The sequence below is a fragment of the Rhamphochromis sp. 'chilingali' genome, assembly GCF_963969265.1.
Source record: "Rhamphochromis sp. 'chilingali' genome assembly, chromosome: 20".
NCBI lineage: Eukaryota > Metazoa > Chordata > Actinopteri > Cichliformes > Cichlidae > Rhamphochromis > Rhamphochromis sp. 'chilingali'.
Genome location: NC_137947.1, coordinates 10129892 through 10141967, shown reverse-complemented (window position 1 = coordinate 10141967; position 12076 = coordinate 10129892). Strand labels below are relative to the sequence as shown.

At 40.9% G+C, this 12076-nt stretch overlaps 1 protein-coding gene across 1 annotated transcript; it reads left to right on the top strand.

The window, feature by feature from the left end:
* Positions 1-2553: 2553 nt before the first annotated feature.
* Positions 2554-10293, top strand: LOC308388772 (uncharacterized protein; the record flags this gene model as incomplete). The annotated part of the gene is made up of 8 exons (XM_080869666.1): positions 2554-2782; positions 3622-3673; positions 6532-6670; positions 8823-8986; positions 9110-9242; positions 9327-9394; positions 9482-9524; positions 10201-10293. 8 exons carry the CDS (start codon positions 2554-2556, stop codon positions 10291-10293), a joined length of 921 nt encoding a protein of 306 aa, XP_080725792.1.
* Positions 10294-12076: the final 1783 nt, after the last annotated feature.

Here is a 12076-nt window from a genome sequence, read left to right as displayed (position 1 = left end):
GCGACAATTTCTGTTCAGCGCCAGACTTGCTTGTAACCTATATCACCAATTATGTTAAGAAAAATGACGCATTAACTACTACAGCAGACTGACCTTTGTGGAAATGCTTGGAGCAGACTAACCTGTGAGCTGGAGTGTTCTGGGACGTTATAATTGGTCTTTGAATGGCTGCAATCCAGGCCATCCGTCGCCTCTTTGTTACTTCGGAAACATGGCTCGAACAATTTCTCTTCAACGACGTAATCCGATAACAACCGATCTCTTTACCCGTCGGCTTCCCATGGCTGTCATGCGACCGGCTATTGCAGTTAATAATACAACAGCTTCTTGACATTTTTGTGTTTCTTTTTATCGCTGTGTAACTGATTTCAATTGAAAGCCTGCGTACGCTAGTACCTCTTGCCACGAGTTCCCAGAATCCTTTGCGATTTTACCCCTGAATGACGTCACATTTTCAATCTCTATATAATATGCATGTTAAATTTTATATTTGGGGTGAAATATCAAGTCTTTTCAAGTAAACCGGTTCAAGTCCAATTCAAGTCCCAGGTCATTGGTGTAAAAGTCCAAGTCAAGTCACAAGTCTTAGAACATTTTTTCAAGTCAAGTCTAAAGTCATAAAATTAATGACTCGAGTCTGACTCGAGTCCAAGTCATGTGACTCGAGTCCACACCTCTGCCTCTCACTTCCGCACTTCCTGGTACACGCCGTAACTAGTACACGAACTGCGCTTACTCCAGAGCGTGAAGTCGCTGGATTGGGACACAGCCTTTGTGAAGAAACTGTAAGTTTGCTTTTTTCCTCCTTTAACAGTTTGACTCTTTGCTTCTGTGATGTCTGGACCAGATGTTCAGCTCTTAGTTCAGGATAAACTTTGATCACTGTTGTGTTTGAAGACAAATCCACATGATTATAAATTATTGATTGATTTGAATCAAACAGTTTTATTTTATTCGCGTGTTTGATTGATTACTTCATAAACAAACGGTGCCTTTTTATTTCTTGGAACGAAAACATTGTCTCACTATTAAATCACATACATCAGTGTCCAACTGTTTTCTGTCAGGCCTTTCAAAATAAAATGACATAAACGTTAGTTGTAATGTATTTGATTGCAATCGGGTTATAAATCATTGTGTTCCTGTTTGATTTGCATCAAAGAATCAGCCAACAAACTGGAGTAATAGCCTCTGAAAATCTGAAAACAAAGACAAAGTTGCTCCACACTGATAGGCCCAGATGAGGCACATCCTCATTTTTCAGGTGTGAGTCAGACAGTCAGACAGTTGAAACCATATCAACAACAATCTTTATTTATAGAGCACATTTAAAAACCAGCGGTATACCAAAGTGCTTAACATAAGAGACAGAGAAGTAACACGAGTATTATAAGGCCTTAGCAAAGTATCAAATATACTCACAGGTCAATGCCACTAATACACAGGGGTAATATAAAATGCATATCAAATAAAAACATAATTAAAGCGAAAGCCATAAAAAAAATATATATATATAAGGAAAAATAGAGTAAGTCTAAGAGTCAGGTGCGAGCATTAACAAGCAGGAAAGGCGAGATTAAACAAATAGGTTTTTAACCGAGATTTAAAAGATTGGATGGAATCGGATGCCCGGATCACAATCGGAAGGTTATTCCACAACTCTGGTGCAGCCAGGGCAAACGCCCGGTCACCTCTAGACTTCAGCCGAGATCTAGGCTGCACCGAGAGTAACTGAGTAGATGATCTTAATGCTCTGGCAGGAACATACGATTTAAGGAGTTCCTTAAGGTAGCTCGGTGCTGTGTTGTTGGTAATTTTTAAACGTAAGCAGCAGTATTTTAAATTGGATGCAGTATTTATGTCAAAACAACTTAGCTCTTATCATGTTCCTGAACCTCCTAAGCTGGCTCTCTGAGAGGGTGCTCAGGTTTTTTGAGAATACCAACACAGAGTGGAAAAATCCTCTCACTCCCTCTTCTCCCAGCTGGCTGGGTCACTTAAATACTCAGCACCAATCCATCTGTCAATCTCCTGCATCCTCCCCTCACTCGTAAACAAGACTTGAGATACTTAAATTCCTCCACTTGGGTAGTAACTCATTGGGTATTCCACCATTTTGGGTGCTGAATCTCATTTCCATTACAAATGAGAGGTGAAGGCCACCACCTGATGAAGCCAACAGAACCACACTAACTGTGAAAAGCAGAGATGACATTCTGAGACCACCCAAGCGGAAACCTTCTGCCACTTGGCTACACCTAGAAATTCTGTCTATAAAAATTAAGAAGAGAATCAGTGACATAGGGCAACACTGATGGAGTCAATCACCCACTGGGAAATAGTCTGACTTTTTGCCAGCAATGCGGCAAAAAGGCCACAAAACACATGTAGACTGGTTGGTGAAACTCACATACACCTAAGTATCCTTGAGAGAATAAAGAGCTGGTCCAGTGACTGGGACGAAAACTCCGTCTTTCCTCCTGTATCCACAGTCAACTGATACTCTCTTGTTCTTTCAGATGAAAATGCCCTCTCGTTTTTTACAGATAAATGATGGCGACGTCTGTTGCATCACAACTCCTGGAAATGCTGGAGAATCTGGGAGAGGGAGAGCTGAAACTTTTCCACTTTTACCTGCAGAATCAACCTGTACGTGGTTTCCCAACCATCAGAAAGTGTCGTTTGGAGAATGCAGACAGGATAAAAACAGTAGATGTGATGATACAGAGTTATTCAGATGATGCACTGGAGGTGGCAAGGTCGATAATTATGATAATAAATGGTAAGTGAAAAAAAAGACATGAAAACAACAAAATAAACACAGGTTTATTTTAATAAGCATGTTGAGAGTCAGGTTGTGTCAGTTTATGTTTTTAAATTTCTCACGTTTCTCCTGAATTAGAGGAAATGTCCTAAAGGTTTTTTTGTTTGTTTTTTGTTTAAGCCATGCAGGTTATTTCTAGTTTTATTTATTTTTCACCAATCCCAGTTACTCCCTTAATAAATAGCATGCCATTAATTTGTTAATTGTCCAGCCAAACTTTTAATACATTAAATAATAACATTTCTAAAAAGATTATCCTGTTATCCCTGTTTTACCTTCACCTCTCCAAAAACTGCATCAAGAAATTCACACTTTTGATTTCTGATATTTAAGAAATTCATCTTGCTTTTAATTTCATTTTCATAAACTGACTTTCTTAGAAAACATGCTATACCCAATGTTATGTTTTTACTTTGTCTACTTTTTATTATTGAGCTTAAATAAAGTTATAAAACAGTTAGTTCAGTGGTTCTTAACCTGGGTTCGATCGAACCCTAGGGGTTCAGTGACTCAGTCTCAGGGGTTCGGCAGAGCCTCCGCCATGACATGCATGGTTCATTTTGTGCACCAGTAAAAAAAATCACATTTTATTTTTCACTAAAGAGGGGTTCAGTGAATGCGCATATGAAGCTGGTGGGGTTCGGTACCTCCAACAAGGTTAAGAACCACTGAGTTAGTTACTACTGCAGTTCTCTGTGCTGTACATAGTTAGCAATTCAATTGAAATACCTTTTTTAGGTGTTGCCCACTGACTAAATATTTTTCTTTCTATTTTCTTTTTAAATTTAAAAATTAAGGAAGGGTGCTGAATAGTGGTCTCACTCAGGGCAGCAAAGTAACCCAGAAACGGTAAGTAAAGTTCAAAAATCCATTTTCTCTGTCACTCAATAAACTTCTCAGATGCAGACGTGGACAAAATCGTTGGTACCCTTCAGTCAAAGAAAGAAAAACTCATAATGGTCACAGAAATACCTTTAATCTGACAAAAGTAATAATAAATAAAAATTCTATAAATCTTAGCCAATGAAAGTCAGACATTGCTTTTCAACCATGCTTCAACTGAATTTGACAGGTACAACACCTGTACGTGCTCACTTTCAGTTTCATTTGTTATAAAATGTGAAAATCCGCGTAGGCTACGTGAAAACGAAACCTATACATACTCAAGCTAGCTGACTCAAAAGCAGTCACAGAGACAGGGAGGAAGAAGAAGACAAAATTTAATCTTGGGTGGTGAAGCGTTTTTGAGCCTTAACATGTGGAAATACATAAAGACTCAGCAGGGATGAACCGTTTCTGAGCAGACACGATATTTGTGCACCGCCAATTTAAGTTTGCCGATGCAAAGATTTTTCACTAGAAGTGACCAGAAAGGACAGTATGAGTAAATCAAATGAGTAAATCAGAGGGACAGGGCAAGGTTGAGATGGTTTGAACATGTACAGAGGAGGAGGATAGTGGATCTACAGTGGCTTGCAAAAGTATTCGCCCCCCTTGAACTTTTCCACATTTTGTCATATTACAGCCACAAACATGAATCAATTTTATTGGAATTCCATGTGAAAGACCAACACAAAGTGGTGTACACTTGAGAAGTGGAACGAAAATCATACAAGATTCCAAACATTTTTTACAAATAAATAACTGCAAAGTGGGGTGTGCGTAATTATTCAGCCCCCTTTGGTCTGAGTGCAGTCAGTTGCCCATAGACATTGCCTGATGAGTGCTAATGGCTAAATAGAGTGCGCCTGTGTTTAATCTAATGTCAGTACAAATACAGCTGCTCTGTGACGGCCTCAGAGGTTGTCTAAGAGAATAATAGGAGCAACAACACCATGAAGTCCAAAGAACACACCAGACAGGTCAGGGATAAAGTTATTGAGAAATTTAAAGCAGGCTTAGGCTACAAAAAGATTTCCCAAGCCTTGAACGTCCCACGGAGTACTGTTCAGGTGATCATTCAGAAATGGAAGGAGTATGGCACAACTGTAAACCTACCAAGACAAGGCCGTCCACCTAAACTCACAGGCCGAACAAGGAGAGCGCTGATCAGAAATGCAGCCAAGAGGCCCATGGTGACTCTGGACAAGCTGCAAAGATCTACAGCTCAGGTGGGAAAGCCATTGTTAACAGAAAACCATAAGAAGTTCCGTTTGCAGTTTGCCACAAGCCATGTGGGGGACACAGCAAACATGTGGAAGAAGGTGCTCTGGTCAGATGAGACCAAAATGGAACCTTTTGCGCAAAATGCAAAACGCTATGTGTGGCGGAAAACTAACACTGCACATCGCTCTGAACACACCATCCCCACTGTCAAATATGGTGGTGGCAGCATCATGCTCTGGGGGTGCTTCTCTTCAGCAGGAACAGGGAAGCTGGTCAGAGTTGATGGGAAGATGGATGGAGCCAAATACAGGGCAATCTTGGAAGAAAACCTCTTGGAGTCTGAAAAAGACTTGAGACTGGGGTGGAGGTTCACCTTCCAGCAGGACAACGACCCTAAACATAAAGCCAGGGCAACAATGGAATGGTTTAAAACAAAACATATCCATGTGTTAGAATGGCCCAGTCAAAGTCCAGATCTAAATCCAATTGAGAATCTGTGGCAAGATCTGAAAACTGCTGTTCACAAACACTGTCCATCTAATCTGACTGAGCTGGAGCTGTTTTGCAAAGAAGAATGGGCAAGGATTTCAGTCTCTGGATGTGCAAAGCTGGTAGAGACATACCCTAAAGGACTGGCAGCTGTGACTGCAGCAAAAGGTGGTTCTACAAAGTATTGACTCAGGGGGCTGAATAATTACGCACACCCCACTTTTCAGTTATTTGAAAATTTGAAAGTTATTTGTAAAAAATGTTTGGAATTATGATAAATTCGTTCCACTTCTCATGTGTACACCACTTTGTATTGGTCTTTCACATGGAATTCCAATAAAACTGATTCATGTTTGTGGCTGTAATGTGACAAAAAGTTGGAAAGTTCAAGGGGGCCGAATACTTTTGCAAGCCACTGTACTGTACAACAGATGTTAAAGATCGAATTGACAGGCAGGAGGAAAACAGGAAGACCATAGAGAAGATTCATGGATGTAATGAGGGGCGACATGCAGAGGGTTGGTGTGATAGAAGAAGATGTTTCTGACAGGGGAAGATGGAGGCAGCCGATCTACTGTAGTGAGGGCAGCCAAAAGAAAAAAAACATTTGTGCAATCGAGATTCAGTTTTTCACACAACTAGATATATTGCTTCCCAAAGGCTGAAACTTGCAGAAGAACACCTCTGGGACATTATGTTTCAGTGGATCTGTTACCACCAGGTTGCGCCTCAAACTGTCCAGGAGCTCAGAGATCTGGTGACCTAGTCCACATGTGAGAGGAGAGCCCAGAGGACACCAGCCGTTGTATCATTAGGAGCATGATGTTGTTTGTGCATAAGAGCATACAAACTACTGAGTTCCATTTTGAGTCGCTGCAGTGAAACTTCAGTAAGTTCACTGGCGTGCTGCATTATTTTTTCACTTAAATTTTCTGCATATCTATGAATTCAGCTCATCAAATGATGTGGCATCCTCTCGTTCTTAACACCTTGCCCAGCCCACATCAGTATAAATATGCAGCATGTTTTTTTCCTTTGAGACCTGGTGTATTTTCAAATTGTTCCTATACTTTATTTGAGCAGTATATAACAAAGCTCTCATGTCTTTACAGATTCAACCCGAGTCCAGTCACAGATGGTAAAGCCTACCCCAGTGGTGAGGGGAAGACCAAGAAGGAAGCAAAGCAAAATGCAGCAAAAAATGCTCTGGAAAGCGTGTCTAAGCTTGGTCATCGGGATTCAGTGGAATCTGTAAGATAATGTTCATTTTTGCTCGAGAGAAATGAAAACCCAACCTGGGGCAATTGTCTCTCTGATGCATTTCTTGTTTTCTTGACAGAGAAACAATGCAGCTTCAGTTCAGATGGTTCTTAGCTTTACAGAGACAGATTTCAAAGGCCTTGTTAACCACTATTGTCAGAAAACCAAACGTTCCTATTCATATGTTGAAGTGAAGAAAGATGGCCCGTCTCACGTTCCTCAGTGAGTATACGCCAAACTCTGTCCTTTCAGTTGAATCTTCAGACACCAACACCGGACTGATGTTCAACAATATTAAACTGTCAATGTAATGATCTAAAACATTCCCATTTTTTCACAACACAGTTTTTTCTACAAATTAATAATTGACGACAAGGAATATCCTGTGGGTGAAGGGAATAGCATCAAGGAAGCCCAACAGAAAGCAGCAGAGTTAGCCTGCTCTGCTCTTCAGGAACAGCCAGACTGGGACATCAAGGTATTTTCATATATTTCATCTTAATTAAATGCTTCCCTTTGGAGGAAATAAGCATAAAATAAAGGATTTTGCTGTGTGTTTTAGGTGTCCATCAGGCCAACAGCATCGGAAGATGGTGCTCCACCTGAATCATTAGCCTCATCAGTTACACAGTAAGGCACTTACTGACACCAGCACTATATTATAACTATATAAAATGAGCATAGCATGCTAACAATGCCCCTCTTCTTCTCCCTAAGGGAGTCCATTGAGTCCTCATTGCAGGGCCTGACTATAGACCAGGTTTGTCATTTCTCATAATATTTAGTAAAAACTATGATACTGAAAGATTAAACGACATTTATAAAAGCCTACTAAATTTAAAAAAAAAAAAAAAGCAATGCAACACTAGTGAGTATCATTAATCTTCTCTCATAAGTGGAAAGATGCGAAGTTGGTGTTATATTCAGAGTCAGGACTTTTCCACATTTAAAATCTATAAAATATCTTCACTTTATTCCCTAACAATGCTGTTGAAAATGAGAGCAATGAAAACAATACAAGGAACACATCAACCGAGTCAAGGTATGAAAAGCCTTTGGTGCAAGGCTTTAATATAAATGATGTACAATCATGTGCAAGACACTGCTTTTCACCTTCATGCCTAAACAACTTTGTATTTGCCTGCAGATTTTTATCAGACTTCAACTCTATAGAGCATCTCTTGCTGCAATACTAGGCCGGATTGTTAACTTTACTCCTGTTGTAGGTCTCATCATTGTTGCTGATGTGACCTACCACAGTTGTGTCATCTGCAAATTTGATGAATAGGTTGGATCTATGTGATGGTGTGCAGTCGTGCATCAGCAGAGTGAAGAGAAGGGGGCTCACCACACATCCTTAAGGAACCCCAGTGTTCAGTGTTTTAGTGCTGGAAGTGTTGCTGCCGACCCGTACTGTCTGCTGTCTTCCTGTCAGGAAACCCAGCAGCCAGTTACACAGCGAGGTGGTGATGCCCAGCAGATCCAGTTTGTGAATGAATTTATGGGGAATGGTCGTGTTGAATGCTGAACTGAAGTCTATGAACAGCATTGTAATGTATGAGTCTTTAGTGTCCAGATGTGTGAGGGCTGAGTGAAGGGCAGATGAAATTGCATCATCGGTCGAGCGGTTTGACCGGTATGCGAACTGGTATGGATCCAGGTTGGGGGGAAGAGAGGTCTTGATTTGATGCATGAGTAACCTTTCAAAGCACTTCATAATGATGGAGGTGAGTGCGACAGGATGGTAGTCGTTAAAGACAACTTCTTTGGTACAGGAATGATGGTGGAGGCTTTGAGGCAACCACAACCTGGCTCAGTGATGTATTAAAGACATCTGTGAGATCCACAGCGCAGTCTCTCAGTGCTTGTCCAGGGATGTTACCAGGACCAGGGGCTTTGTGGGTACTGATCCCGAGAAGGGATCTCCTCATACTGTCTGGGGATAGTGTCACCACCCAGTTGTTGGAGGGGGGAGTCTTCTGTGCAGGGGCGGAGAGAGAGTCTTCTGCGCAGGGGTGTAGCTCTGTGCCTCAAAGTGAGCGAAGAATTGGTTTAGTTTTGCCTAACTAGAACATGCTTGAGAGAAATGAAAAACCAACCTGGGGCAATTGTCTCTCTGATGTATTTCTTGGTATCTTGACAGAGAAACAATGCAGCAGAAGCTTCAGTTCAGACGGTTCCTAGCTCTGAGGACACCAGCTTTACAGAGACAGATTTCAAAAGTCTTGTCAACCGCTATTGTCAGAAAACCAAACGTTCCCATTCATATGTTGAAGTGAAGAAAGATGGCCCGTCTCACGTTCCTCAGTGAGTATACGTCAAACTCTGTCCTTTCAGTTGAATCTTCAGACACCAACACCGGACTGATGTTCAACAATATTAAACTGTCAATGTAATGATCTAAAACATTCCCATTTTTTCACAACACAGTTTTTTCTACAAATTAAAAATTGACGACAAGGAATATCCTGTGGGTGAAGGGAATAGCATCAAGGAAGCCCAACAGAAAGCAGCAGAGTTAGCCTGCTCTGCTCTTCAGGAACAGCCAGACTGGGACATCAAGGTATTTTCATATATTTCATCTTAATTAAATGCTTCCCTTTGGAGGAAATATGCATAAAATAAAGGATTTTGCTGTGTGTTTTAGGTGTCCATCAGGCCAACAGCATCGGAAGATGGTGCTCCACCTGAATCATTAGCCTCATCAGTTACACAGTAAGGCACTTACTGACACCAGCACTATATTATAACTATATAAAATGAGCATAGCATGCTAACAATGCCCCTCTTCTTCTCCCTAAGGGAGTCCATTGAGTCCTCATTGCAGGGCCTGACTATAGACCAGGTTTGTCATTTCTCATAATATTTAGTAAAAACTATGATACTGAAAGATTAAACGACATTTATAAAAGCCTACTAAATTTAAAAAAAAAAAAAAAAGCAATGCAACACTAGTGAGTATCATTAATCTTCTCTCATAAGTGGAAAGATGCGAAGTTGGTGTTATATTCAGAGTCAGGACTTTTCCACATTTAAAATCTATAAAATATCTTCACTTTATTCCCTAACAATGCTGTTGAAAATGAGAGCAATGAAAACAATACAAGGAACACATCAACCGAGTCAAGGTATGAAAAGCCTTTGGTGCAAGGCTTTAATATAAATGATGTACAATCATGTGAAAGACACTGCTTTTCACCTTCATGCCTAAACAACTTTGTATTTGCCTGCAGATTTTTATCAGACTTCAACTCTATAGAGCATCTCTTGCTGCAATACTAGGCCGGATTGTTAACTTTACTCCTGTTGTAGGTCTCATCATTGTTGCTGATGTGACCTACCACAGTTGTGTCATCTGCAAATTTGATGAATAGGTTGGATCTATGTGATGGTGTGCAGTCGTGCATCAGCAGAGTGAAGAGAAGGGGGCTCACCACACATCCTTAAGGAACCCCAGTGTTCAGTGTTTTAGTGCTGGAAGTGTTGCTGCCGACCCGTACTGTCTGCTGTCTTCCTGTCAGGAAACCCAGCAGCCAGTTACACAGCGAGGTGGTGATGCCCAGCAGATCCAGTTTGTGAATGAATTTATGGGGAATGGTCGTGTTGAATGCTGAACTCAAGTCTATGAACAGCATTGTAATGTATGAGTCTTTAGTGTCCAGATGTGTGAGGGCTGAGTGAAGGGCAGATGAAATTGCATCATCGGTCGAGCGGTTTGACCGGTATGCGAACTGGTATGGATCCAGGTTGGGGGGAAGAGAGGTCTTGATTTGATGCATGAGTAACCTTTCAAAGCACTTCATAATGATGGAGGTGAGTGCGACAGGATGGTAGTCGTTAAAGACAACTTCTTTGGTACAGGAATGATGGTGGAGGCTTTGAGGCAACCACAATCTGGCTCAGTGATGTATTAAAGACATCTGTGAGATCCACAGCGCAGTTTCTCAGTGCTTGTCCAGGGATGTTACCAGGACCAGGGGCTTTGTGGGTACTGATCCCGAGAAGGGATCTCCTCATACTGTCTGGGGATAGTGTCACCACCCAGTTGTTGGAGGGGGGAGTCTTCTGTGCAGGGGCGGAGAGAGAGTCTTCTGCGCAGGGGTGTAGCTCTGTGCCTCAAAGTGAGCGAAGAATTGGTTTAGTTTTGCCTAACTAGAACATGCTTGAGAGAAATGAAAAACCAATCTGGGGCAATTGTCTCTCTGATGTATTTCTTGGTATCTTGACAGAGAAACAATGCAGCAGAAGCTTCAGTTCAGACGGTTCCTAGCTCTGAGGACACCAGCTTTACAGAGACAGATTTCAAAAGTCTTGTCAACCGCTATTGTCAGAAAACCAAACGTTCCCATTCATATGTTGAAGTGAAGAAAGATGGCCCGTCTCACGTTCCTCAGTGAGTATACGTCAAACTCTGTCATTTCAGTTGAATCTTCAGACACCAACACCGGACTGATGTTCAACAATATTAAATTGTCAATGTAATGATCTAAAACATTCCCATTTTTTCACAACACAGTTTTTTCTACAAATTAATAATTGACGACAAGGAATATCCTGTGGGTGAAGGGAATAGCATCAAGGAAGCCCAACAGAAAGCAGCAGAGTTAGCCTGCTCTGCTCTTCAGGAACAGCCAGACTGGGACATCAAGGTATTTTCATATATTTCATCTTAATTAAATGCTTCCCTTTGGGTGAAATATGCATAAAATAAAGGATTTTGCTGTGTGTTTTAGGTGTCCATCAGGCCAACAGCATCGGAAGATGGTGCTCCACCTGAATCATTAGCCTCATCAGTTACACAGTAAGGCACTTACTGACACCAGCACTATATTATAACTATATAAAATGAGCATAGCATGCTAACAATGCCCCTCTTCTTCTCCCTAAGGGAGTCCATTGAGTCCTCATTGCAGGGCCTGACTATAGACCAGGTTTGTCATTTCTCATAATATTTAGTAAAAACTATGATACTGAAAGATTAAACGACATTTATAAAAGCCTACTAAATTTAAAAAAAAAAAAAAAGCAATGCAACACTAGTGAGTATCATTAATCTTCTCTCATAAGTGGAAAGATGCGAAGTTGGTGTTATATTCAGAGTCAGGACTTTTCCACATTTAAAATCTATAAAATATCTTCACTTTATTCCCTAACAATGCTGTTGAAAATGAGAGCAATGAAAACAATACAAGGAACACATCAACCGAGTCAAGGTATGAAAAGCCTTTGGTGCAAGGCTTTAATATAAATGATGTACAATCATGTGAAAGACACTGCTTTTCACCTTCATGCCTAAACAACTTTGTATTTGCCTGCAGATTTTTATCAGACTTCAACTCTATAGAGCATCTCTTGCTGCAATACTAGGCCGGATTGTTAACTTTACTCCTGTTGTAG